Here is a 24,436-nt window from a genome sequence, read left to right as displayed (position 1 = left end):
AGACAGTTCCAGTACAACGTGGACATAGCTCCAGATCAAAACTCTTTATCCAATTTCAAAAAGAAGTCTTCAGAGAGCTTCCGGGAGTATGCCATCAAGTGGCATGAGCAAGCTGCCAGGGTGAAACCCCCAATGGATGAGACCGAGATGGTCAGCGTCTTCTTGCAAGCCCAAGAGGCTGATTACTTCCAAAACATGATGTCCACTATGGGTAAGACAATTGAAGAAGCCATAAAGATTGGGGAAATGGTAGAGAATGGTTTGAAAACGGGTCGCATTCTGAGCCAGTCGGCCATAAGAGCCACCTCTCAAGCAATCCAGAGCGTGTCGGGGGGTGCAGCAAACTGGAAAAAGAAAGAAGAAGCAACAATGATGGCCTCAAGTCTGAGAAACCCCCGTCAACCCCGAGGTTACTTTGGTTCTTCTTCCAGCACCTCGCAACATTACTACCCTCACCAAGATGCGGCATATGCCATGACTCCTCAGCCTTATGCAGTGATGAATGCCCAACCATACGCTCGGCCGCAACAATACTATAACCAGAACCGAGCTCCACCTCCTTGAAATAAACCTCCTCACCAAGCTCCATATAATCCCCGTTCACCATAAAATAATTTTACATATTGTCACACCTCCTTTTTACCCGCGTCGCCGCAAAGGGGCGTAGAGGGAGTTTTTCCAATTAAAGAACAATCGAAATGGGATTTTATTTAAAGATTCAGAGCCGCTACTTGGGAGATTTATGGTGTCCTAAGTCACCAGTTGAATCCCGAATGGAGGAAAATATTGACTCTGTTTAACAGTCTACGCACCAGAAATCCGGATAAGGAATTCTGTTAACCCGGGAGAAAAGGTGTTAGGCATTCCCGAGTTCCGTGGTTCTAGCACGGTCGCTCAACTGTCATATTCGGCTTGATTATCTGATTTTAATACATGTTGAACCTACGTGCGAATTTTAACTTTTAACTGCTTTTATCATTATTATTTTTACCGAGAATTGCAACATCGGGAAAATACATCTCGAACCACGTCACATCAATGCACCAGTGGTTGTTGGCACATTTCAGCTCTGTTGAGATTGGGATTTGGGTCACATAAATGTGCACCCGAGTTTAAGAAGATAACATTATTAAATACACGCCTAAAGTGACTAGCGTATTATTATTTTGGGTAGGGCCGTGAAATTTGGCTAAACGGTCCATCCCGAAGTCTAAGCAATTTTACCAACACGTATAGAGGGCCTCGCAACTGGTGTACTTTTGTTTGTCAAGGCTCGTCTCATTCATTACTTTTAAAAGGAATTTGCAACGTCGTGGAAATGCATCTCGAACCACGTCACAATCAATGTACCCGTGATCAGCGACACATCTCGACCCCGTTGAGATTTGGATTTGGGTCACATAAATACGTACCCGAGTTTAAGAAAGTAAATTATGAAAAGTACGTGCCTAACGGTGACTAACACGTTATTACTTTTGGAAAAAGACCGTGAAATTCGCTAAGCGGCCGATCCTGAGTTCTAAGTATTTTATATATACATTTAATGAGGGCCCCGCAATTTCATATTATATTGGGCGAGGCTCATCTCGTATTTTTTAAAGGTCAACCCTAAAGTAACTATGATTTTTCTATATTATTTGTCTCAAAAAAAGTAAATAAATCCTAATTAGTTAATATTATAAAATTCGAGTTTCAAGTTCAAGTCCATATCTAAACAAAAAAGGAGCGCCTTTCAATTTGGAACCGCTACCTAACTTAAAACTCACACTGGGCTGCTTGACTACTAACGAGCCAATTGCCAAAAGGCCCAGACCATATAATGTACGCTTTGGACAAAAGTCCCACTTTTCCTGATTGCGTTTACCAAACAGCATTAGAGTTCAACACCATACATTTATTCAGATTAAATACTTCATTCATGTCCACTTATCAAACAGCCGCTTCGTTAAATGGTGAGCCGATGCTGATATTAATTATTAATCTACACTATTAAACTTATGTTGAAATAAGGAATTCAACAGGACGGGAGAGTTGACATTAATAGCTAATCCGTTGGTATTAACTAACGCAATATGAAATTTTTTCTTAAAATACGTGTTTATCTTAAAATCAAACTGGACCGGGCCATAACAAGTTTAAACAGTCCAAAGATCCAACGGAATACGTACAGAGGCCTATTGATATTCTTCGTTATACTATCATCATCAGCTAAACCAAACTAAATTGCTAAACATATGGAAATACATCTAATTAGTCTAACATCATACAATTTAACATTCCACATTAGTTCGAGTATGTTCCAATTCACACGAAATAAATACAATTGGAACGAGCCTAAACAAATACAAACTTCCTAGCATTTGCCCTATTGCTACATCTTGACCACAGATACTATGAAGCAGGCAAACGTGCATTTCTCAGTTCATTTCAACCTCAGCTTCAAGTTCAAGCTTACATCAACACATGGTTTCAGAAGTGTGTACCTAGAAATGTTTACAATGGGAGAAAAGGAAGATCAGTAGCAGCTAAACAACAACAGCAGTATAACAGAACAACTTAGTGATAGCTTTTAAAAACCAATAGTAGAGTCCCAAGAATACTCAATGAAACAACACCAATACAAAAATAATGCAGACCGGGAAATAACAGCTCAATAAACCACTTAGAACCTCAGTGAAACCCCAGAAATATTTAGCAATTAGAACAGAACCAGAATGTATTCAGAAATGCAAAAGATGCAAGGAACAGTCCTGATTTTTTTAACCCTCAAAATAGAACCTTATCAAACAAACTCCCAGTTTTCTTCAACACTCAAAAACTCAGCCCCACAGTTAAAGCTGGAGCTCTTTCAGTTTCAAAATGGGATCAAATTATTTTCAGAAAGTCCTTCCCCTCTCTCAAACTTCCAGCCCTTTTATTGCCTATCAATGGCTCTATTTATCCCCAAACACTAACCCTGCCCCCTTACCTTATCAGATTTTCTGCCCATCATTCCTTTTTCAGCCCATTATCAGGTGTCTTGTGCCCAAAAGGGTATGGGCAGCTTATAATAAACAATTAACTTCCCATGCCATCATGTTTTGTTCCTCACTAATACTAATCAATCCATTAGTTTAATGTTATTTTAATAATTAGTGGACATGGCACTCAAACCACCCATTTCTTCCTGTTTTCAATTCCCAAACTACCCCCTAAAGTCCTGAAATTACTACCCTAGTCCAATTTCCTGTACTTTATCAGCTATAACTAATTTCAACTAATCAATTAGCTACCTAGCCACATGAACCGATACCTAACAAGCACATCAAAACCGAATCCAATATAGGATAAACATTGAGATTCAATTTAGCAAAATTAACTAGAACTTGCGCACAGATTAGTACCCAAATGAAACTACGGATTCAAGGCAAACTGTATTGAACTACTAAAGTTAAACTGATTCACATGCACAGGAAATAAGCTAACCATATTGGGAACCAATCCTAATTAGCTTAGACAAACAAAAATGAGCAGGAAACCACACAAATAATGAACAACAAAGAACAAACTTGGCCAATTTGAACAAGCGGTAACCATCAGACAATTTCAGGAGTATCCGTGGTTTTAGACAAAGCGTTATGGACACTGAACAATTCGATTTGAACAACAATAGAAACAAGAGACACAATACAGAACAAACACAAAGCATTCGATCCTAAAGAAAAGGGTAAAAGATGAACTTACTGAATGAAACTAACAAAGGAGAAATAAGCGGAAACCTACCAGTTTAAACGAGGACCGAGTTCGAACCTCCGACCTTTGGATTTGGGGGCCAAAACGGACTCCATTGTGAACTCATCCTTGGATCCTTTGATCTGGACCAAAGCAGACTTTAATCGTGTGTTTTCAATATGAAAACACACGATTAAAGTCTAATTTGGTCTTCAGATCTTCGACTGTCCACTGAACCTCGAGCTTGAAAGAACTAGGGTTTGGGGTCAAACTTCGATTTAAGATTCAAGAAAATCCAACGAGATTCGAGGGAACCTGTTAATGGTTTAGGGACGAGGGAAGTCAGGTGGATGTTCGGTGTTGATTTGGGGGCGGTTGGGTGAACTAAGGTTTTTGTCCGATTCTTCAGATGAAGATTCGAGACGTTTGGTAAGGACTCGCGGGGAAAGGGTTATGGATTCATAGAGGGGAGGGTCTGGGGGTTCAGGGGTTTGTTTTTGGTAGTCACCAGCATCGTTGCCGCCGGGTTTACGGCGAAGGGGAGGGGTAGCGGCTGCTAGGGTTTGGGGAGGGATCGACTCTGCTTGGAGACGACACAGAGTAAAGGGGGGGTTCGTTTGAAGGGGCGGGGTAAAGAATTAAGGCTATATATACGGGGGGGGGGGGGTGTTTTAATCTCGACCGTTAGATCAATTACGATCAACGGCCAAGATCAAGGAAGTTAAACCATACGGCGTTGTTTCGTTTAAGTAGGGGGGTCGGTCTGAACCGGGTAATAGGTCGGGTATGGGGTTGCGGGTAAGGTGATTGAATCTTAGCCGCTGGATTGATTTAATTTAATGACCTCGATGGAAAGTGACCAAACGATGTCGTTTGGTTTGCCCCTGAGCTGGACTGGATTGGGGCAGGTATTGGGCTAGGTTGGGGGTGGTTTTTTGGGCTGGTTTATTTCAGTTTTAAGAAATGGCCCAAAGACCGTGGTTTTCTTATCTTCTTTCCATTTTTTTCTATTTCTTTTATTTCCTAATTATTAAAACTAAAACTCTAAATTACATTACAAAAAATCAAATTAACTTACAAAAATACTAATTAACTTCTCCTAACAATTAACACACACAATTAAACACCAATTAAAATAAAATTACACAATCTGGACATTAAATGCTAAAAATGCGACGTACATTATTTTTTATGATTTTTTGTTCTTGTAAAACAAACTTAACTGCTCCTAATTGTAGAATTAAATCCTAAATGCAAAATGAGACATATTTTGTATTTTTTATTAATTTAACAAAACATGCACGGACAAAATATAAATAATTATCCAAAAATGCCACGAAAATTCTCAAAATTGCCCACAAAGAAACATTGTTTTATTTTGAATTTTTGGGAGTAATTCTCACATAGGGCAAAAATCACGTGCTTACACATATAACACCCGTGCCCGTGAACTACCAAAAAAACCAACTTCGCACCAATCGGTGAATCATATTCCAGTCTTTTCCCAAAGTTGGTCCAAATGGGTTTGCTGCAGTTCGTACCTTCAAACAAATAAAACCCAGAGTCACCCTCCTACCGACCCGGTACCCAATGTGCTTATCATTCAAGGGTAGAAGGGCACGACACTGAGGATTGCTGGACCCTTAAAAGGGCGGTCAAAAATCTAATAGAGCAAAAGTGGGTAGTGTTGAGGGATGAGGAGGTTCCCAATGTAACCAATAACCCATTGCCAGCTCACAACAATGGGCCAGTTATTGGGATGATTTGTAAGGACAGCGAGTCCGACCCAACGTTGAAAGCTATCATTGCCATTGCTGATGTTGAAAAAAAACCCAAAGCAGTAACAAATCAAGCTAAGGATGAGAAGAAGATCTACTCCACTCCTCGAATCATAGAAAAGGTTGTGGAAGACAAGAAAGGGGCAGTACCTCCTAAAGATGCCATTCTTTATGTTCCTAAGGCCCCTAGAAAAGAACAGTTTGTGTTGAGTCCTCCCAAAAAGTTCGAGCAAAACAAGGCTACACTGAAGGTACCAAAAAGTACGTAACGAAGGGGACTTATTTGGTGGTTGTGGTTGTGGTGGTGGGGGGGGGGGCCGGTAATTTTACCAAGGTTGAACGAGCCTATGGTAATCAGCCGCGCGCCACAGAAGCCTATGAAGGACCCCACTGCAGTCCCTTGGAACTACAACAAAGCAGTGGTTACGTACAGGGGAAAATAAATCATGGGGAAAGTGAATGAAACAAACCCGTCTGGGAAATACCTCAACTTGAAGGAATTGAACAAGACCAAACAGAAGCGTTTTCCACTTAAAAAGCCAGTCAGTGCTGAAGAGGCTGAGGAATTCTTTCGAAAGATAAAAATAACAGACTACACTGTGATCGATCAACTCAGGAAGTCCCCCTCTCAGGTATCACTTTTGTCCCTACTGATAAGCTCGAATGAGCATCAGAAAGTGCTGTTAAAGATGCTCAATGAAGTATATGTTTCGGTTGAGACCACGGTTGAGCAATTGGAAAGAATGGCAGAATGATTTTTTGAAGTCAATCGGATCTCCTTCAGCCGAAATGACTTTCAACCAGAAGGGGCTGCCCACAACAAAGCTCTTCATTTGAACATTAAGTGTGAAGGATACTATGTGAAAAAGTTATGTTGAATGGCGGATCTGGGGTTGACATCTGCCCTCTCTCGACTTTATAGAGAATGGAAATTAGGAATGAAAGGATCAAACCCAACAAAGTTTGTGTACGTGCTTTTGATGTCGTTAAAAGGGACACGATAGGGGATATTTGATCCTAACCATCGGCCTTGTGAATTTTGAAGTCACATTTCAGGTTTTGGACATGGACACCTCCTACAATTTTCTACTAGGAAGGCCTTGGATCCATGCGGCAGGGTTCGTACCCTCTACTCTCCACCAAATGGTTAAGTTTGAACATGAAGACCAGAAATCGTGGTCCACGGAGAGGATGCACAATCAATCTACAGGGACCCCTCAGTCCCATGTCTGGAGGCTAGAGAAGGTAGCGAGCACATAGTCTACCAAGCTTTTGAGATTGTGGTCGCAGACCAATGTGAGGAAGGAACCCCGTGTCCTCAACCCTTCTTGTCAAATGCGTCAATGTCGCTAGTGAGATGATCAAGCATAGCTACAATCCCGGGAAAGGGCTCGGGGCATCTCTGCAAGGCATTACAGAGCACATCACCTTGATTGCCAGTGAGAACTTCTTTGGTGTCGGTTTCTGAGCTACAGAATCCGACGTGAAATGGGCTAATGAATGTAAGAACGATGAGTGGGTTCTACCTCAGCCGTTCTCGCATCTCGCAAGAACATTTGTCAAACCAAGATACATAGAGGAAGAAGATGAGGCCTTCACGATCGAAGAAATTGAAGACATCTCTGAAGTAATGAGGCAAATGTTATATGAGGCTCACATGGTCCAGCCGGGTGAAGGCTCAAGCACTGCTGAGGTGCAATATATGGGGCCAAATGCCAAGCTTCAAAATTAGAAGGCTACTTCGTTCCCAGTCAGGCGGGAATCCCGGTAGTTTAGTCTTGCCATCTTTTCTGCAATCTGAGTTATTTTATGGTGTAACTCGAATGTTTTTAGTTTATTATCTTTTAAATTCCAATGTAAACCCTTTTATCTTCAAATTCAATGAAATGAAATCAATATTTTATCGTCTATGAGTCTCTCTCATTATTCTTTCTAATTTTTGTTATTTTTCTTATCTCTCTTTTCAGTTCTAATTATGCGGGCTTAAACAACATGACATGCTTGCGCACTTCATGCCCAGATCCTAACACATTGTCTAACTGTGAAATAATGAATCAAGAACTAGAATATGATGACGATGAGGCTTTTAGTGAAATAAACCGAGAACTGGAACAATTTGAGAATAAGCCTAAGCCAAACTTAACTGAAACTGAGCCAGTTAATTTGGGTAGTCCGGAAGAGGTCTAGGAAACCATGATAAGCATTCATGCCGATGAAAGAACTAGGGATGCATTGATCCAACTTTTGTTCAAATTCAAAGACGTGTTTGCCTGGTCCTATGATGATATGCCAGGACTGAGTGTTGATTTAGTGGTGCACAAATTGCCAACTTACCCCAGTTATCCCCCTGTTCAACAAAAATAGAGAAAGTTCAAAACAGACATCAATGACAAGATCAAAGAAGAAGTCACCAAACAATTAAAAGCCGATGTGATCCTAGTGGTCCGATACACCACATGGTTGGCTAATGTGGTCCCAGTGCCAAAGAAAGATGGGAAAACCCGAGTGTATGTTGATTATCGGGATTTAAACAAAGCGAGACCCAAGGACAACTTCCCATTACCAAACATCCACATTCTCGTTGACAATTGTGCCAAACACGAGATACAGTCTTTCGTGGATTGGTATGCTGGGTATCATCAGGTTTTGATGGATGAAAAAGACATAGAAAAGGCGGCTTTCACCACACCTGAGGGTACTTATTGTTACAGGGTCATGCCATTTGGTTTGAAGAACACTGGGGCAACTTACATGAGAGCCATGACTGCCATCTTTCACGACATGATGCACCAGGAAATTGAGGTGTACATGGATGATATGATCATTAAATCTAGAAGACATGACGACTATGTGCGGGATCTGAGAAAGTTCTTTGAGTGTCGATGTAAGTATGATTTGAAATTAAATCCGGCTAAATGTGCATTCGGAGTTCCATCTGGGAAACTTTTGGGGTTTATAGTCAGTCGGAGGGGCATCGAGCTAGATCCAACAAAGATAAAGTCTATTCGGGATTTGCCCCCTACGAGAACCAAGAAAGAGGTTGTGAGCCTGTTGGGAAGGTTTAATTACATCAACAGATTCATTGCACAACTGACTACAACATGTGAGCCCATATTTAAGCTGTTGAAGAAAGATGCGGCGATTATATGGACATATGAGTTTCAGGAAGCTTTCGACAAAATAAAAGAATATATGTCGAATCCGCCAGTATTGGTTCCACCCGAGAAAGGAAGGCCTTTGTTTTTGTATTGGAGAATTCTTTTGGATGTGTTCTCGGGCAACATGATGTGACCGAGAAGAAAGAACAAGTCATATACTATTTGAGTAAGAAGTTCACTAGTTATGAAGCCAAATACACTTTGTTGGAAAGAACTTGTTGTGCCCTAACTTGGGTCGCTCAGAAGCTCAGCATTACTTGTTGGCTTATACCACCTATCTCATCACCAGGATGGATCTGTTGAAATACACATTCCAAAAGCCGATGCCCACCAGAAAGTTGGCAAAATGGCAAATCCTGCTCACCGAGTTTGACATAATCTATGTCACCCGCACGACAATGAAAGCTCAAGCCTTGGCGGACCACTTAGCCGAGAATCCTGTTGATGGTGAATATCAACCTTTGAGTACCTACTTTCTGGATAAAGAGGTAAATTCAGTTGAGGTAATTCCAGAAGACACCAATGCTTGGAAATTGTTCTTCAACGGAGCGGTGAATGCAAAAGGTGTCGGGATTTGGGCAATTTTGATTTCACCCACTGGTCAGCACTATCCGGCCACAACCCGACTTCGATTTTTCTGTACAAACAACACTGCTGAGTATGAAGCCTGCATTATGGGCATGAACATGGTAATCGATCAGGATGTGGAAGAATTGTTAATTTTGGGAGATTCTGACTTGATTATCCGACAAGCTTAAGGTGAATGGGAAACTCAGGATATCAAACTTCTTCCATACAAGCAACATGTGGAAGACCTTAGCAAGCGGTTCAAATCCGTCGAGTTCAGGTACATTCCTCGGTTTAACAATGAGTTAGCTGATGCACTAGCTACTTTGGCCTCGATGCTGTCGTATCCAGGAAATGTCCACATTGACCTATTGGAAATCCAAATCCGAGAAAGACACGGTTATTGCAATACAGTTGAGATGGAACCAGATGTCCAACCATGGTATCATGATATCAAAAGATTTTTGAAAACAAAGGAATATCCCGAGCAAGCTAGTGGAAACCAAAAGAGAACCATTAGAAGGCTCGCAAGTGATTTCTTCTTGAGCGGAGAAATCATATACAAAAGGACTCCAAATTTGAACCTTTTAAGATGTGTGGATACCTAAGAGGGAAGAAGAATCATGAATGAAGTGCACGCAGGAGTATGCGGGCCCCATATGAACGGATACGTCCTTGCAAAGAAAATCCTTCGAGCAGGTTATTACTGGATGACCATGGAAAATGATTGTTTTAATTTTGTCCGAAAGTGTCATCAGTGTCAAGTACACGGTGATCTGATTCATGCACCTCCTTCAAAACTGCATCCTATGTCAGCACCGTGGCCGTTCGTTACTTGGGGTATAAATGTCATTAGGCCAATTGAGCCAAAAGCTTCAAACGAGCACAGATTCATCTTAGTTACTATTGACTATTTCACAAAGTGGGTTGAAGCAGTCACTCTCAAAGCCGTTACCAAGAAAGCGTGCATTCCAACATTATCTGTCATTTTGGTATTCCTAAAACCGTCATTACGGACAATGCTACAAATTTGAATAGTTATTTGATGAGGGAGGTATGCGAACAATTTTAGATCACGCATCGAAATTCTACCCCTTATCGGCCCAAAAGCCAATGGTGTTGTTGAAGCAGCGAACAAAAACATCAAGAAGATTCTCAGGAAAATGATTCAAAGTTCTAGACAATGGCATGAAAAGTTGCCTTTTGCATTGTTGGGATATCGCACCACTGTGCGTACATCAGCTGGGGCAACGCCCTATATATTGGTTTATGGCACTGAAGCCGTAATACCCGCAGAAGTTGAAATTCCATCTCTTCGAATCATCGTTGAAGCTGAGATTGAGGATAATGAGTGGGTCAAAACCCGTCTAGAACAATTAACCCTGATTGATGAACAGCGGATGGTTGCAATTTTCCACGGACAGTTGTATCAACAAAGAATGGCCCGTGCCTATAACAAGAAAGTGCGGCCTAGGAACTTTGAAGTGGGGCAACTCGTTTTGAGACATATTCTCCCGCATCATAAGGAGGCAAACGGAAAGTTCGCTCCAAACTGGAAGGGCCCGTACATTATAAGAAAATTATTGCCAAAAAGGGGCATTGTACTTGGGAGACATCGAAGGAAATGAATCCGAAACAGCTGTCAATACGGATGCGGTCAAAAGGTATTACGTTTAACCTTTCTGCGGTATAAATATTCCCCAATTGGGATGACGAAGGCTTTCATTCTCGCTACCCAAACACTGTTAAACCTTTGCAAACCCTTTGAGTCTGTCACCTTTCTTTGAATACCCTCTTTGGAACCCAAAAATGTTTGTCAAAAAAATAAAATAAAAAATAAAAAAACAAGTTCCCTGAACTATGTTCGACTTGATTCCGAAATGATACGTAGGCAGCCTCTCTCCAGGGTTCAGTCATACCAAAACAAAAATCCACATTTTCTCAAAATTTGAAACTGGGGCAGATGTTATAATGGTTCGATGATGGTTTTCCAGAAAGGTTCCAAAGTTGTAATTCAATCCAAACTCTTTTTACCCCAAAATCTTGTTCAAGCCCTTCCGATTAATCGGTTTAGATGTTTAAAATTGGAGAATATGGTTACTTGTATCTGATGCAATCAAATGAGAGAAATAAAATAAGAGAGTCTTATTGGTGAAAACCCACACCGGAACCATAAGGCGATGGTAAGCAGAGAAATTGAAAATGAGAGAGTCTTGTTAGTGAAAACTCGCAAAGAGCACCATAAGGCGATGGTAAGAAGAGAAATTGAAAATGAGAGAGTCTTGTTAGTAAAACTCGCAAAGAGCACTATAAGGCGACAGTGAGAAGTGAAATGAGAGAGGTTAGTTGGTGAAAACCCGCAAATGGCGCCATTGATCGAAAAAGGGATCCCTTACAACCATTGGCACTGATAGAGTCCTGGAAGGGTTTCTCGGTTTTGAGGTATGAGTTATGATGGGTTTATGAGAGTTGGGTGGTTTGCACAGATCGGGTATCCAGTCCAAGAAGCATATCATGTCTATTGAAGTCTGTATGCACTCCAGATAAGTCCTTCTTTTCTTTTCCCTAAAGGGACACTTCTCGTTTAAATTCATTATCCTGTCCGTTGTTTGCTTTTCTTTGAATCCCTTTCGGTCCAATTCTCTTCCGAAACTAATACAAAGAAAAGATGGCAAGATTGATTTTACAGGTTTTTGTTTGACAGAAAGCTAAAATTCAAGAAAAGCACCCGGCCTCAGCAGATGCATCAAGTCGACCTCAACTGGCCATGATGGCCGATGCTCCAAAGTCAAAAAAAAATCTCTTGAAAATAAAGGAAATCAAAGTCAAGGGCCCATAAAGGCAAAATAAGATGGAAAAGGCCAAGCCCCACATGGGTCAATCATTATGTAGAATCTGAGAAAGTCCAGACCCCGGGTGTTAGAAATGAGACCAATTTCTAGAGAGCCAGCGAGCAATGGAGATTTTACTGAAAGAACTGGGCCTAGATCAAGTGATTGAAACAATCAAGGCCACGAAACCAACCACTGTTTCAAACTGACAAATTGTTCTTTGATTTGAAAACAGGAAAATAGGTATAATCCAAAACAACCTCGTGAGAATCAGGTGCAATAAAAGCAAGGTACGCAGAGACCAAAACGGTCTTGCAGCAAAAGTTAACCCAAAAAGGGAGGTCCCTTTCAAACTCTTCATGCATGCTCCTGAATAAAATGCTAAAAGTAAAATGAAAAGAAAGAAGAAGAAAAATTCAAAACCATGGTAGCATAGGGTCTCCAATCTCTAGCTACGTTTTTCCAACATAGGGTCCCCTTCCCTAGTCGCTTCCAGCATAATGCGGTAGTCATTTCCAACATAGGGTCCCACCCCCTAGTTGATCCCCGACATAACCCGATGACCTTTCCGGCATAACCCGATGACCTTCCCTGGCATAACTCGAGAAACTTTCCGGCATAATTCGATGGCTTTCCCCGACATAACCCGAGGACCTTTTCGGCATAACACGATAATTTCCCCGACATAACCCGAGGACCTTTCCGGCATAACCCGATGATTTCCCCAGCATAACCCGAGGACCTTTCTGGCATAACCTGATGACTTCCCCGTCATAACCCAAGGACCTTTCCGGCATAACCTGATGACTTCTCCCGCATAACCTGAGGACCTTTCGGGCATAACCTAATGACTTTCCCAACATAACCCGAGGACCTTTCCGGCATAACCCGATGACTTTCCTGGCATAACCCGAGGACTTTTCCGGCATAACCTGATGATTGTTTCAGCATAACCTGGTAATTTTTTCCAATATAGGGTCCCATTTCCTAGATGATGCTAGCATAACCTCGTAATCTTTTCCAACATAGGGTCCTACTCCCTAGATTTGCCAGCATAAATTGGTAATTTTTTCCGGCACAGGGTCCCATTCCTTAGTTGATGCCAACATAACCTGGTAATATTTCCAACTTAGGACCTTCGATCCCCATTTGATTTCATTTTAGATATAGTGCTCCATTCCCTAATCTCTTTTCTCCCAAGGATACACAATCCTGATTTTATTGCTTTCAATAAAGAAGTAGTTTAGATTTTTGTTACAATAACTCACGAAGTTTTCCTAGTGAAAACTGGGGCAGAAAATTTCGTTCGTTTGTTTGTTTTGGTGCCTGAGCAGGTTTTTACCTTGAGGCACAAGTTTTGAGGTGACCAAAAGAAGAAGTCTCGATTCAAATAAAAGAAAAGAAAAACAAGAAAAGAAGTGAACTCTAAGTATAGAAGCGAAGAAAAGATGCGGCCTGCTGAAGATATGATTGAAGTTACAAGTTTTGCATGTTCCGCCTTGATCCAAAAAGCTGAAGAAGAATGAACCAACGGTTGCAGCTAACGAGCATCAAGATTCAGATCAGAGTCTGCATGAAGAACCAGCCAAGACTCAAGATCAAGATGTAGAAGGTTTATAGATAGGAATCTTGTAACTCATAGTTGATAGGCTTAGCTAATTTAGCTTTTCATCTTTCATTTTGCTGTAATATGGAACTCAACAAGCAGAAACAACAGCAATAGTAATGAAATCATAGTTTCCCGGTAGTCCAATCTACCAAAACTTTCAGAACTAAACTGACCTGATTCCTTTATAGCCAAGGATAAGTAGGCAACCTCCGAAGCAAGGTTCGGTCAGACTTTTTCCAAAAAAAACAATGCTTCCCATGAAGTTTCAAATAGGCAAAAATCGCTCGTAATTGGTCATTTTATCTTTGCCCGAAAACCCTTCGTGTTTCCGAGCAAAGAGGGGCAACTGTGAGTATGTGATTTTTGGCCTATTCAAAATGCTCCTATAAAATTAAAGAAATAGATTTTTTCCAAATATTTGCAACTTTATAGGATTTTGTAGGATTTTATTAATTATTTGCATTTTTGTGCATGTTTAATTTTTATTAAAATCATAAAAATGCCCCAAAAATGTCAAAAAAACCATCATGCATTGAATATTAGACTTTGTGTTCATATTTTAGGATTAATTAGTTAATTAATTAATTTATCAAAATAAAAATCACAAAAAATTGGCTCATTTTTACATTTTAGCTTTTATTTTTAGATTAGTAATTTTTTTCTTTTTAATTTTGGATCAACTAATTTTTATAAATATTATAATTAGCTTAATTTTACAAATTAAATTAATTTAGGATTTTAATTAAAATAAAAGGAAAAACAACAAAAAAAAAGAAATAAGAAAAAGAATTTGGAAAAGAAAAAAATGGGCGGGGGGGGGGGGGGGTAATTTGAAATTGGGCTAAACCTTATACCCAAATCAGTCCAGACCCAAGCCCAAAACCCTTCAAAACCCTTTCCAATCCCCACCCTCCAAAAACGACTCCGTTTACCCTTGTCTTTCATCTCAGCCATTGGATTCATTTGATCCAATGGCTCAGAACTGGTTACCCAATCCCCTATAAAACTGTACGAAGGCTTTCCCCCTATACCTATAGACCGATTCCTATTTCCTGTCTCTAACCTAAACCCTAGCCACTCCCAAATGCTCTCTACCGGCGCTGCCTCAAACCACCTCCAAACTAACCCAAATCTATACCTTATACTCCTTAACCTCCCCTTGTCATCAAGCTATTACCCTGTTCCCCTAAATCTCCACCAAATGCTCTCAAAATCGGATCTAAAAGAAGAGAGAAAAAGCATCGAGTTTCTTTGTTTTCTTTCTCTGTCTGATTCGTTAAGTTTCAAGGCTCGAGTTGGCCTAAAATGTATGCTAGTCGATTGTTCTTGACAAGAACAACCGATTAGCATTAATTTCGGGTCATTTCGGAAGGGTTCAAACCCGTGTTTTGATCCAGTGATATTTGAAGACTTTCTTGTTGTTTTTTAGGTAATAACCCTCCTCTTTGTTCTTCTTTTCTTAAAATTTCTGGGTATCAGCATATTTAGGTTTTTTAAAAAACTTTCTTTGCTTTGCATGGTTTAATTGTTTGAGTTTTTGTTAAAAAAACAACGGTTGGAATTATCGCTTTGTTTCTTTTCTCTATTTTTGATATTTTGGCTAGATTATACCTAAGTTTCTTTTAAGAATGATTTTATGCTTGCACGACTATTCTGTTTTTGCTTCCATTTTTTGTTTGATTGTTCCTTTCCTGTATTCTGCAATTAGTTAGTTTTAGTCAGATTTCTAAATGTTAATTTAGTTATTAATTTGTTTTGATTTATAAACTAAGTAGTTTAATTTTTAGGATTTCTTTACAGTTTTCTTTTTAATCTTGGTTTGATTGCTGTTTAGATGGTTAGTCGTTTAAATTCAGTGTTTGCTTAGGGTTAATTAGATGAGCTTTCTTATTAACTGATTAGGTCAATATTAGGGTTTAAATTGCATCATTTCAACTTTGTTTGTCATTTGAATCTGGACCCTGATTCCTTATGGTGGGGTCCTTGTTTGCCTTGATTTGTAAATCTTTAGAAACCTGTAGGGTCCTAATTGAACTAAAAGAAACTTAGGGTAATTTTTAGAAAGTATCTAGGAATAGGAAGGTTCTAAAAGTACCAGCTGTCCAAAATTAGTTTTAAAAGATGCTGAAAAATGGACAGCTAGATACTATTCTGTCACAGCAACTGTACCATCCAAATAATTATGGTAGAATATTCTTTGATGCTGTTTTAAATGCACACTCTATAAAAAGAAAAGAAAAGCTGCACTCACTCACACACACACTAATAAAATTTGAGAACCCTAAAAAAGCACAAAAAAGACTCAGATACTATTCCATTGGTGGCTCGTTCTATTTCCTTTTATTTTTAGCAAAAACTTAGAAAATCTTCCCTGAAATTTCTGGTTTGAGTTTGGATCTAGTTGAAGTTGTTACTGCTGTTGTTTTGCTGTTGTTTCTCATTCATTCCTTGTTGAAGTTCTTATTTTCATTGTTCTTTGCTGTATTCAGGTATCTTCATGAGCTTTGAAGTGATAAAAATGGAATTGTAGCATGTTGGTTTGGAATATGACTTCAGATTTTTCTTCTTCTTTCATTGCTAGTTGTTTTCTGATGTTCTCCCTTTCATGGATTCAATTTCTTTTCTCAATTTTGATTAAATATTGCTGACATTGGTGTTCTACTCTATAATGTATTCACAATGTTTAGGTGTTTAAGGTTTAAGTTAGTGTAGTCGTTTCATGTATGGCTTGATAGTCTGCTAGTCTTAACAGTTGTAATTTAATGGGACTTTGATAAAAACTATTGACTGTATATTGTATACATGGGTATTATCAGTTGAGTCATCTCGAATTTCAATATTATAGATTAATGGCATGTTTAAGTTTGGGATAATGCATGAATGTGTTCAATAATTTAGCCTTTTTGTTGTATTGATCTACTGAGTTTAGTGATATGCAGTATGTACTCATATTGAATCATGCCATGCATGTCTAGAGTCAGAAATTTCATCATGCCTCTCGAATTGCAGCAGTATTAAAGTGATCACATGTTTAAGATTAATGTGACTCATGAATAAGTGGTTTAAATCTTTCATTGTTAATACTAACAACTTGTTAATAGTTAGACTTAAAATATGCCTCTGATTTGTGTTGAAATTCTTAATACCCTGGGCTGCATGTGATTTAGAGGAATTTGAGTCTCAATTGGGCCTGGCATTGGCCCAGATAAGACAACCCAGTCGAGTTTTGACCTAGGGCCCTTCTACCATGACCCAATTTCTGTTTTGGGCTTGATTCAGAGCCCCAATCAACTTCATTAATTTATTTCATGAAGTTCACTTCTAATATGATCAGAACAAGTTTTAAATGTTGAGAATTTGTCTTTAAAGGGATGAGTCTGGTGTAGGCCCAATCGAAATTGCTAAATTTACAAGGCCGTCTTCCCTCTTTGTCCTCTTTCTTGGGCTTAATTTTAAGCCCAGTTCTCACCAGCCCCTTTTCCTTCAAGACTTTTCTTAGATAATGAACTGGGCCTGTCGTTGGCCCATTTTTCTCAAATGATTAAAGGCTTAGTTTATTACCCTAAGCATGTACATAATCAATAGCTTTACATTGAACTTCAAATTGGTTTTAAAAAAAATGAATATCTGTAGTTTGTTTTAGTTGATATACAATCCTTTAAAATAAATTGAGGTGTGTCATTCACAAATAAATCCCACAATCTATTGCCCTCACATTAATGCAAAAACTAGTGTAGAAAACACTTTGAACATTCGTAGTTTGCTTTAGGCGCATTTATAATAAAACTATCATAGCTACGGGTACGGTTCCCACGACATAGTTATGATACATAATTTCCAAATTCGGGGATACATTTATGGGACCCGGCCATAACTTCTAATAATGTTAATAAATTAAACGTGTTGTAGATCGTGGGTACAGTTCCAGTGACAAAATTCGCAATGTGTATCAAAGAAACAAGTGTACGACAATTGTAACTTGTTCCAGAATAATTCCATAATTAATTAAAATCATTTTAAAAGGTTTAGAATGCACAATAGGTTTAAAACGTGTAGTAAATAAGATAATATGACAATTTTAATAGTTTAAGCGACCGTGCTCGAACCACGGAACCCGGGAATGACTAACACCTTGTTCCGGGTTAACAGAATTTCTTATCTAGAACTTCTAATTTCGCAGACTTTTAAATAAAGTCGATTTTCCTCAATTTGGAATTTAAAACAAACCAGTGACTTTGGACACAAAATAAACTATTCCAAGTGGCGACTCTGAAATAAACAAAATAATCCCATTTCGATTTATGTCACTTTAATTGAAAAAACTCTCATATATCCCCTTTCGGGTGGTAAAGGGAGATGTGACAAACTTCTGGAAGCTCCATGGAAAAATTGAAACATACCTACTAAGTTTAGAAAAGTTAAAAGTTATTTTCTTATTAACAACTAGTTTTGGATGGTTGTTTCATATCATTTATGTAACGACCCAACTGGTTATTTTTAGAATTTACGCCCCGATCCCTTATTAGCTGCATTCCCTGTATTTGTTTCTGCTATTGTAAGTTATCGAGAGGGTTCGTTTTGAATTTCGGCGTGTTCTGGGACACTTAGTCCCTAAATGAGAGTTTAAGCTTTAGAATTTGGATCGTAGTCGGAGCAGTGTAAAGACGGCCTCGGCATGGAATTACCTCAGTTCTATTAGCTCCGTTGCGTGATTTCGGGCTTATGGGCGTGTCTGGATTGTATTTTGGAGGTCTGTGGCTTAATTAGGCTTGAAGTGCCGAAAGTCGAATTTTTCAAGTTTCCGGTTCGATAGCGAGATTTTGATCTAGGAATCGGAATAGAATTTCGAGAGTTGGAGTAGCTCCATAGTGTTGAATGTGATGTGTGTGCAAAATTTCAGATCATTCGGACCAAGTTTGATAGACTTTTTGATCAAAAGTGGAATTTGTAAGTTTTGGAAATTCTTAGGCTTGGATTGGAGAGGGATTCGTTGTTTTAGCGTTGTTTGATGTGATTCGAGGGTTGGAATAAGTTCTTATGATGTTTTAGGACTGGTAAGCAGGTTTGGTTGAGGTTTCGGGGGCCTCGGGTGAGTTTTGGGTGTTTAACGGGAGTTGAATTTGGACTTAGGCAAAAATCTGAGTGCTAAACCTGTCATAACTGCACCTGCGTGTGTGGGACCGCAGGTGCGTGCCGCAGAAGCGGCTCGGTGACCGCAGAAGCGGAATTGGTCCAAGCTCCAAGAAAAACCGCAGGTGCGGCTGGGTGACCGCAAATGCGAGACCGCAGGAGCGGCCGAAGGACCGTAGATGTGGACCCAGCCAGTTAAGTGATTTTTCGTACCTGCGATGCCTTTTCCGCAGGGGCAGGACCGCAGGTGCGGTAGTTTAACCGCAGAAGCAGTTTCACTGGTCAAAAAAAGGGAAATTTCGAGGGTTTGAAATCAAAACTTGGAAAAACGATTTGGAGCTCGGTTGAGGGCAATTTTGGGAGGATTTTGAAGAAGAAATCAATGGGTAACGATTTCTAATCCCTTTCTAGTTATATTCCTATAATCTAATCTTAGTTTTGTCATTTAAATTCGACTTTGGGGTGAAAAATTGGAAAAATGCTTAGGCCTAATTGTCACGCCCCAAACCTGAGTAGGCGTGGCTGGCACCCGGTGCTGCACTAGCCCGAACGAACCACTCTGTAACTTATTTATTTTTCTTCTGTAACATGGGCCAACATGGCCACAACTCATAATGTATAACCATAACTGGAAAATACAGTATTACTGAACCATATTTCTTAAAACATGAATATATATGGGCTATCAAGGCCTCTGACATATTATACGAAATGAACCTCTGTTACAAAGCCTCTATGATTATTTGACATCAAATGGGATATGATACCGTCCTACCCATAAGTCTTTAGAAGAACTTTGACACGATGACTCATAGACTCGGCTGCACTCCGAATGAGGTGGAGTCTTACCGATCATTTGCTGAATGTCAATCTCGTCTACTATGAGGGCTCGTCAAATTGATTATCTATACCTGCAGGCATGAACGCAGCGTCCCCAACAAAAGGACGCCAATACAAATAATGTATTGAGTATGTAAGGCAAGTAAATCAGTATATAAAGGACATGGATGAAACAAGGAGTACATGACTCAACCTGTAAGTTTGGATAGCTTAGTAAATCATGAAATACTTATAGTGTCATGCATATGCATATGAATGATATGTCATGCATAGGTACATGTTTCATTACATCATCAGGCCTCTGAGGGCATCCCATCATATCATCTCAGCCACTGTGGGCAATATCATCAATGTATACCAGCTGATCAGGTGGTGCTGCGTATATAGCGCCATAACCTTTTCCATATCCCATATACATATATATACATATATACGCATATATAATGCCGTCTGAGTCATATTTCAGCCATCGGGGGGCAACATTATCATCGTATACCAACTGATCAGGTGGTAGTGTGTATATAACGCCGTAACCTTTTCCCATATCCCATATACATATATATACACAGATACGCGTATATAACGCATATAAAGTGAAGGAATTTAAACTTTGAGAAATAATGCATCATATAACTTTGAGAAATAATAGTGAAGGAATTTAAAGTACAAGAATGCAATACTCAAGATTTTGAACATGCAGTCTAAAGTGATTATATTTCTATGCCACATTTTTTAATTAAATCAAAAGCTTATTTATATGAGATTTAACAATTTATGTATGTACCAAAAAAGATTGTTTTGTTATTTTTAGTACAATATATATTTTTGACGAATGGAATTCAAGTGAACCCCTTTTAATATACATAGCTCTACCCTTGCACCCTCAGAGCCTAGACCTCAACCCCCCCCCCCCCCCACCCAGCCACTTTCCAGAAGCATCAGAAGAAAGAACAGTAAAACGAAAATTTTAATATTAAATCTAAAAATTTAATTATAGTACATGCAAATTTATAAATCGACAAACAATATACTGACCAGTGCAAATACTCTCTCATGTTTGGGTTGGTTGGGGTTGGAGCATCAGGATCCACCATTACCTTCCAATAAAAAAAGTGAAGAGCAATTTCAACATGTCTAGCTTGATAAATGTTTCCCGAATAAGAAAGCTATATAAAAAATTATGAAACCCTAGATTATACACTTGCTTGTGCACAGCTGGTGCAATGAAACAAGAAACAATGGTATATGGTTGGCCTCCGTTTTATTTTACATGATGTTATTTGATCGGACACAACATTTCAAGAATGAAAGAAACAACTATTTGCACATATCAAAAGTATCATCAGAACATGTGTTGTTACATATGTCATGATATTTATATGGCTATAAGAATATGTTACTAAAGGTAAAATGAAAAAATCACAGATAGAACGATACAAATCTCACGTCCTTGTCTGAAATCCATCGGAATCAATGCTTTTCGATGAAAAGTCCGTCGGAAACATTTCTAGTAATGGTTTCAATACAAAAAGATGTTATTCTTCGTTGAACAGATAACAATAGAAAGACGAAAAATATGATATATAAAATGAATATAGGATGTTTACTAGAGTTTAAAAGGTGTAAACATCTGCCCTTTCAAGAACATGTCATGATATTTCTCCGGCTATAAGAATATGTTATTAAGTGTAAAATAAAAAAATCACATTTAGAAAGACACAAATCTCATGTGTCCATCCGAAATCCGTCAAAAACCTAAGCTTTCTGATGAAAAGCTAGTCGGAAACATTTCTAATATGGGTTTCAATACAGAAAGGTGTTATTCTTCACAGAACATATAAAAATAGAAAGACGAAAAGAGTGATATATAAAATGAATATAGGATCTTTACCAAAGTGTAAAAGTGCAAGCATCCGCCCCTCCCAGAACATGTTATGAAATTTCTATCGCTATAAAAATATGTTATTAAAGGTAAAATAAAAAATCATAGTGAAAGATGATAACTAGGGATTCTAGTCTATTTTATGCTCCTTTTTGCTTGAGTTTTGGATTAAAAATGTGTACAAGTATTCCCAAAGGCTAACTTGTTGTGCTTGTTTGCAGTGTTTGGTCAAGAAGAGATAAGGATGTCATAACCAGCTCAAAAAGGAGAGAAACCTGCATAAGTTCAAAGCCAATTCAAAGCAGCGCCTACAGCGAAAAATCCACCACGGACGCAGAAGACCCACCACGACCGCGGTCCTTTTATCGCGGTCCGTGGTGGCAAGGATTCAGAGAGTTGTCATTTTTGGAATTCAAGTTACCGCTAACCGCGATGCTTTTATGCGGCAGCGAAGGACCTACCGCTACAATGGTCCATTTACTGTGGTCCGCGGGGAAGAAGTTCAGAGAACTTGCAGTTGAGCCAACTATTGAAGACTGTGGTCCGCGATTGATTTTATGCGGCCGTGGTAGCCTCACCGCTACAGAGGTCCATTTTTCTCTGTAAGCGGTACCTTCGTCAGGGGCATTTTTGTCCGAAAAATTTAGTTGTGTATAAATATTTTTTTTTCCAGATTTTTAGGTCATCTTATCAGTAGTAAGCATGTGAACGACGACTTTTACCTATTTTGAGTAATTTTGTAGCTAGTTTAGCAATTAATCTTAGTTTCTTATCTTGTAATTACATTTTATGGATTATTCTTCATCTCAATCTATGATTTCTTCTTCAATTATGAGTAGCTAAACCCATTAGCTAGGATTGCGGCTCAACCCTAGTGTGGGTATTTAATGAGCCTCTTATTTTAGGGCTTAGATGTTTATGGGTGATGGATATTTGGCCTGATTTATGCTTTCTATGTTGAATTAGTGGTTGCAAATACTAATTTGTGCCTTTTTGACTTAGGCTCTTTTTGAGAAAGAGAGACTAAGTCTAGAAATTTCAGGCCAATAAGGAATTAGGGTGTATTCAAGAGATTGATAGCCTCAATTAAAGGGTTAAACCTAGAGATATAATACCCGACTTGAGCCAACATTGCTTTCATAAATTGAACACCAAATTGGGCTTGAGAAAGCCAATTAGGGAAAAGTCACTTAAACTACCGAGAGGTATAAAGTAAGTAGCTTCGTGCATTGGCTATATCACGAACCCAACTATAACATTATTGCTCTAAGTTTGAGATCCCGTTAGATACTCACCTAGGAGAAAGTCACTTCCCTAGTGCCTTTTTACCCATTTAGAAAACCCTACCAAAACATCTTCTTAGTTTAATTTTGTGTATCATTAGTATAAAATTAGAAGTAACAAACAAACAAGAATGATTTGAAGTGCAATCAAGAGAACTACACTTTGCTAGATTAGATAGGAATCCAACTCCAAATACCTCTAGGTCCATGTGGATTCGATCCCGACTTTCTTGGGTAAAAACTGCATCGACCGCTCTTGCCAATCTATAGTGGTGTAGGGTTGGACCCGATCAAAAGACACAAATCTCACGTGTCCATCCGAAATCCATCGAAAACCTAAGCTTTCCGACAAAAGGTTTGTCGGAAAAATTTCTGATAGTGGTTTCAATACAGAAAAATGTCATTCTTCGTAGAAAAGACAAAAACAGAAAGACGAAAAGAGTGATATATAAAATGAATACAGAGTGTTTACCAGAGTGTAAAAGGTGCAATTATCAGCACCTCCAATATCAATTCTAGGCTGATGAATAACTTGAGAAGGCCTAAAGTCACAACCATTAATAACCTGTCTACTACTATAAACCACTCTTAGGTCAATAGATTTTGTAAATGGATCCAAAACATCTCCAATCACTCTACCAAGTACCAATGTGTCTCTTCCTCTTGACATTATGTGTCACGACCCAAAATCCAATAAAGGTCGTGATGACGTTGGATACAGCCGTCAGGCAAGCCAACCATAAATACTTAATTTAGTTCTCATTTTAGTATTTTCGAAATCATGATTTTTCTTCAATTTAATAGTAAAAATGTGAAATTTAAGGATGAATAATATACTTTTTTAAACATGTCAATAATGAAAAATCCATAATCGAACACGGTGTCACAAGTGTATGAGCATCAACTAGGAGAAATAAAATAAATACAACATCTGCCCAGAATACAATTTGGACAGGAATAAAAAATATAGCTACTCTGAAGGACACTCTGCAGGCTGCGGATCGGGACACAATATGCAGCTCACTAAGTCCCCGTATCAACCACGTCGCTGCACCGCAAGGCCACTAAATGTATATGCATGTACAAAAAAATGTACAACAAGAGTAGTATGAGTACGAAAATAATGCGTACCCAGTAAGTATCCAGTCTAATCTCGAAGAAGTAGTGACGAGAGGTCGACTCCGACTCTTATTAGTGGTCCAACAGTAATGTACTAATAGTATAATTAGTCGTTAGTTTTATTAAAAACGATTGTGAACTCAAGAAAATCATGAAGCAAGTGAACAATCCTTTTGTTAATGGGTGATTTCCAAATTTACTTTCATTAGTTGTCAATTTATCTCGGTCCGGGAAGGCAATATCACTATTTATAAATTTCAAGGCAAGCAATACAAGCATGCGCAAATCATGACGAGGTCATACGACCTGATCTAACATAATATTTTAACTGTGCACTGCCAGAGGGTCAAATGGCGCAAACCATAGATGCATCTATTTAATCTACTGAGGTGTTCGGCCCGTTCCACAAAAGATAAACATATTCAAACAGTCAATCAAGAATTCATCAAAGGGCAATTATCTAAGAAAAAGGGCAATTTTCTTTTAAAAGTCAAGAAAATGATGTTTAGACTTTTAGAAATTTATTTA

At 38.9% G+C, this 24,436-nt stretch overlaps 1 protein-coding gene across 1 annotated transcript in view; it reads right to left on the bottom strand.

Moving 5' to 3' along the window:
* LOC142166495 (protein FLOWERING LOCUS T 1-like) overlaps positions 1-23,459 on the bottom strand; it is a 53,773-nt gene extending 30,314 nt beyond the window's left edge. Inside the window, exons 1-2 of the mRNA XM_075225892.1 lie at positions 23,262-23,459; positions 20,656-20,721 (exon numbers count right to left, since the gene is read on the bottom strand). Of these exons, the coding sequence (XP_075081993.1) occupies positions 20,656-20,721; positions 23,262-23,459 (264 nt within the window). The remainder of the gene's footprint in view (positions 1-20,655; positions 20,722-23,261) is intronic.
* Between the last annotated feature and the right edge of the window lie 977 nt (positions 23,460-24,436).

The sequence above is a fragment of the Nicotiana tabacum genome, chromosome 11, assembly GCF_000715075.1.
Source record: "Nicotiana tabacum cultivar K326 chromosome 11, ASM71507v2, whole genome shotgun sequence".
Taxonomy (NCBI): Eukaryota; Viridiplantae; Streptophyta; class Magnoliopsida; order Solanales; family Solanaceae; genus Nicotiana; species Nicotiana tabacum.
This window is presented reverse-complemented; position numbering and strand designations above follow the sequence as displayed.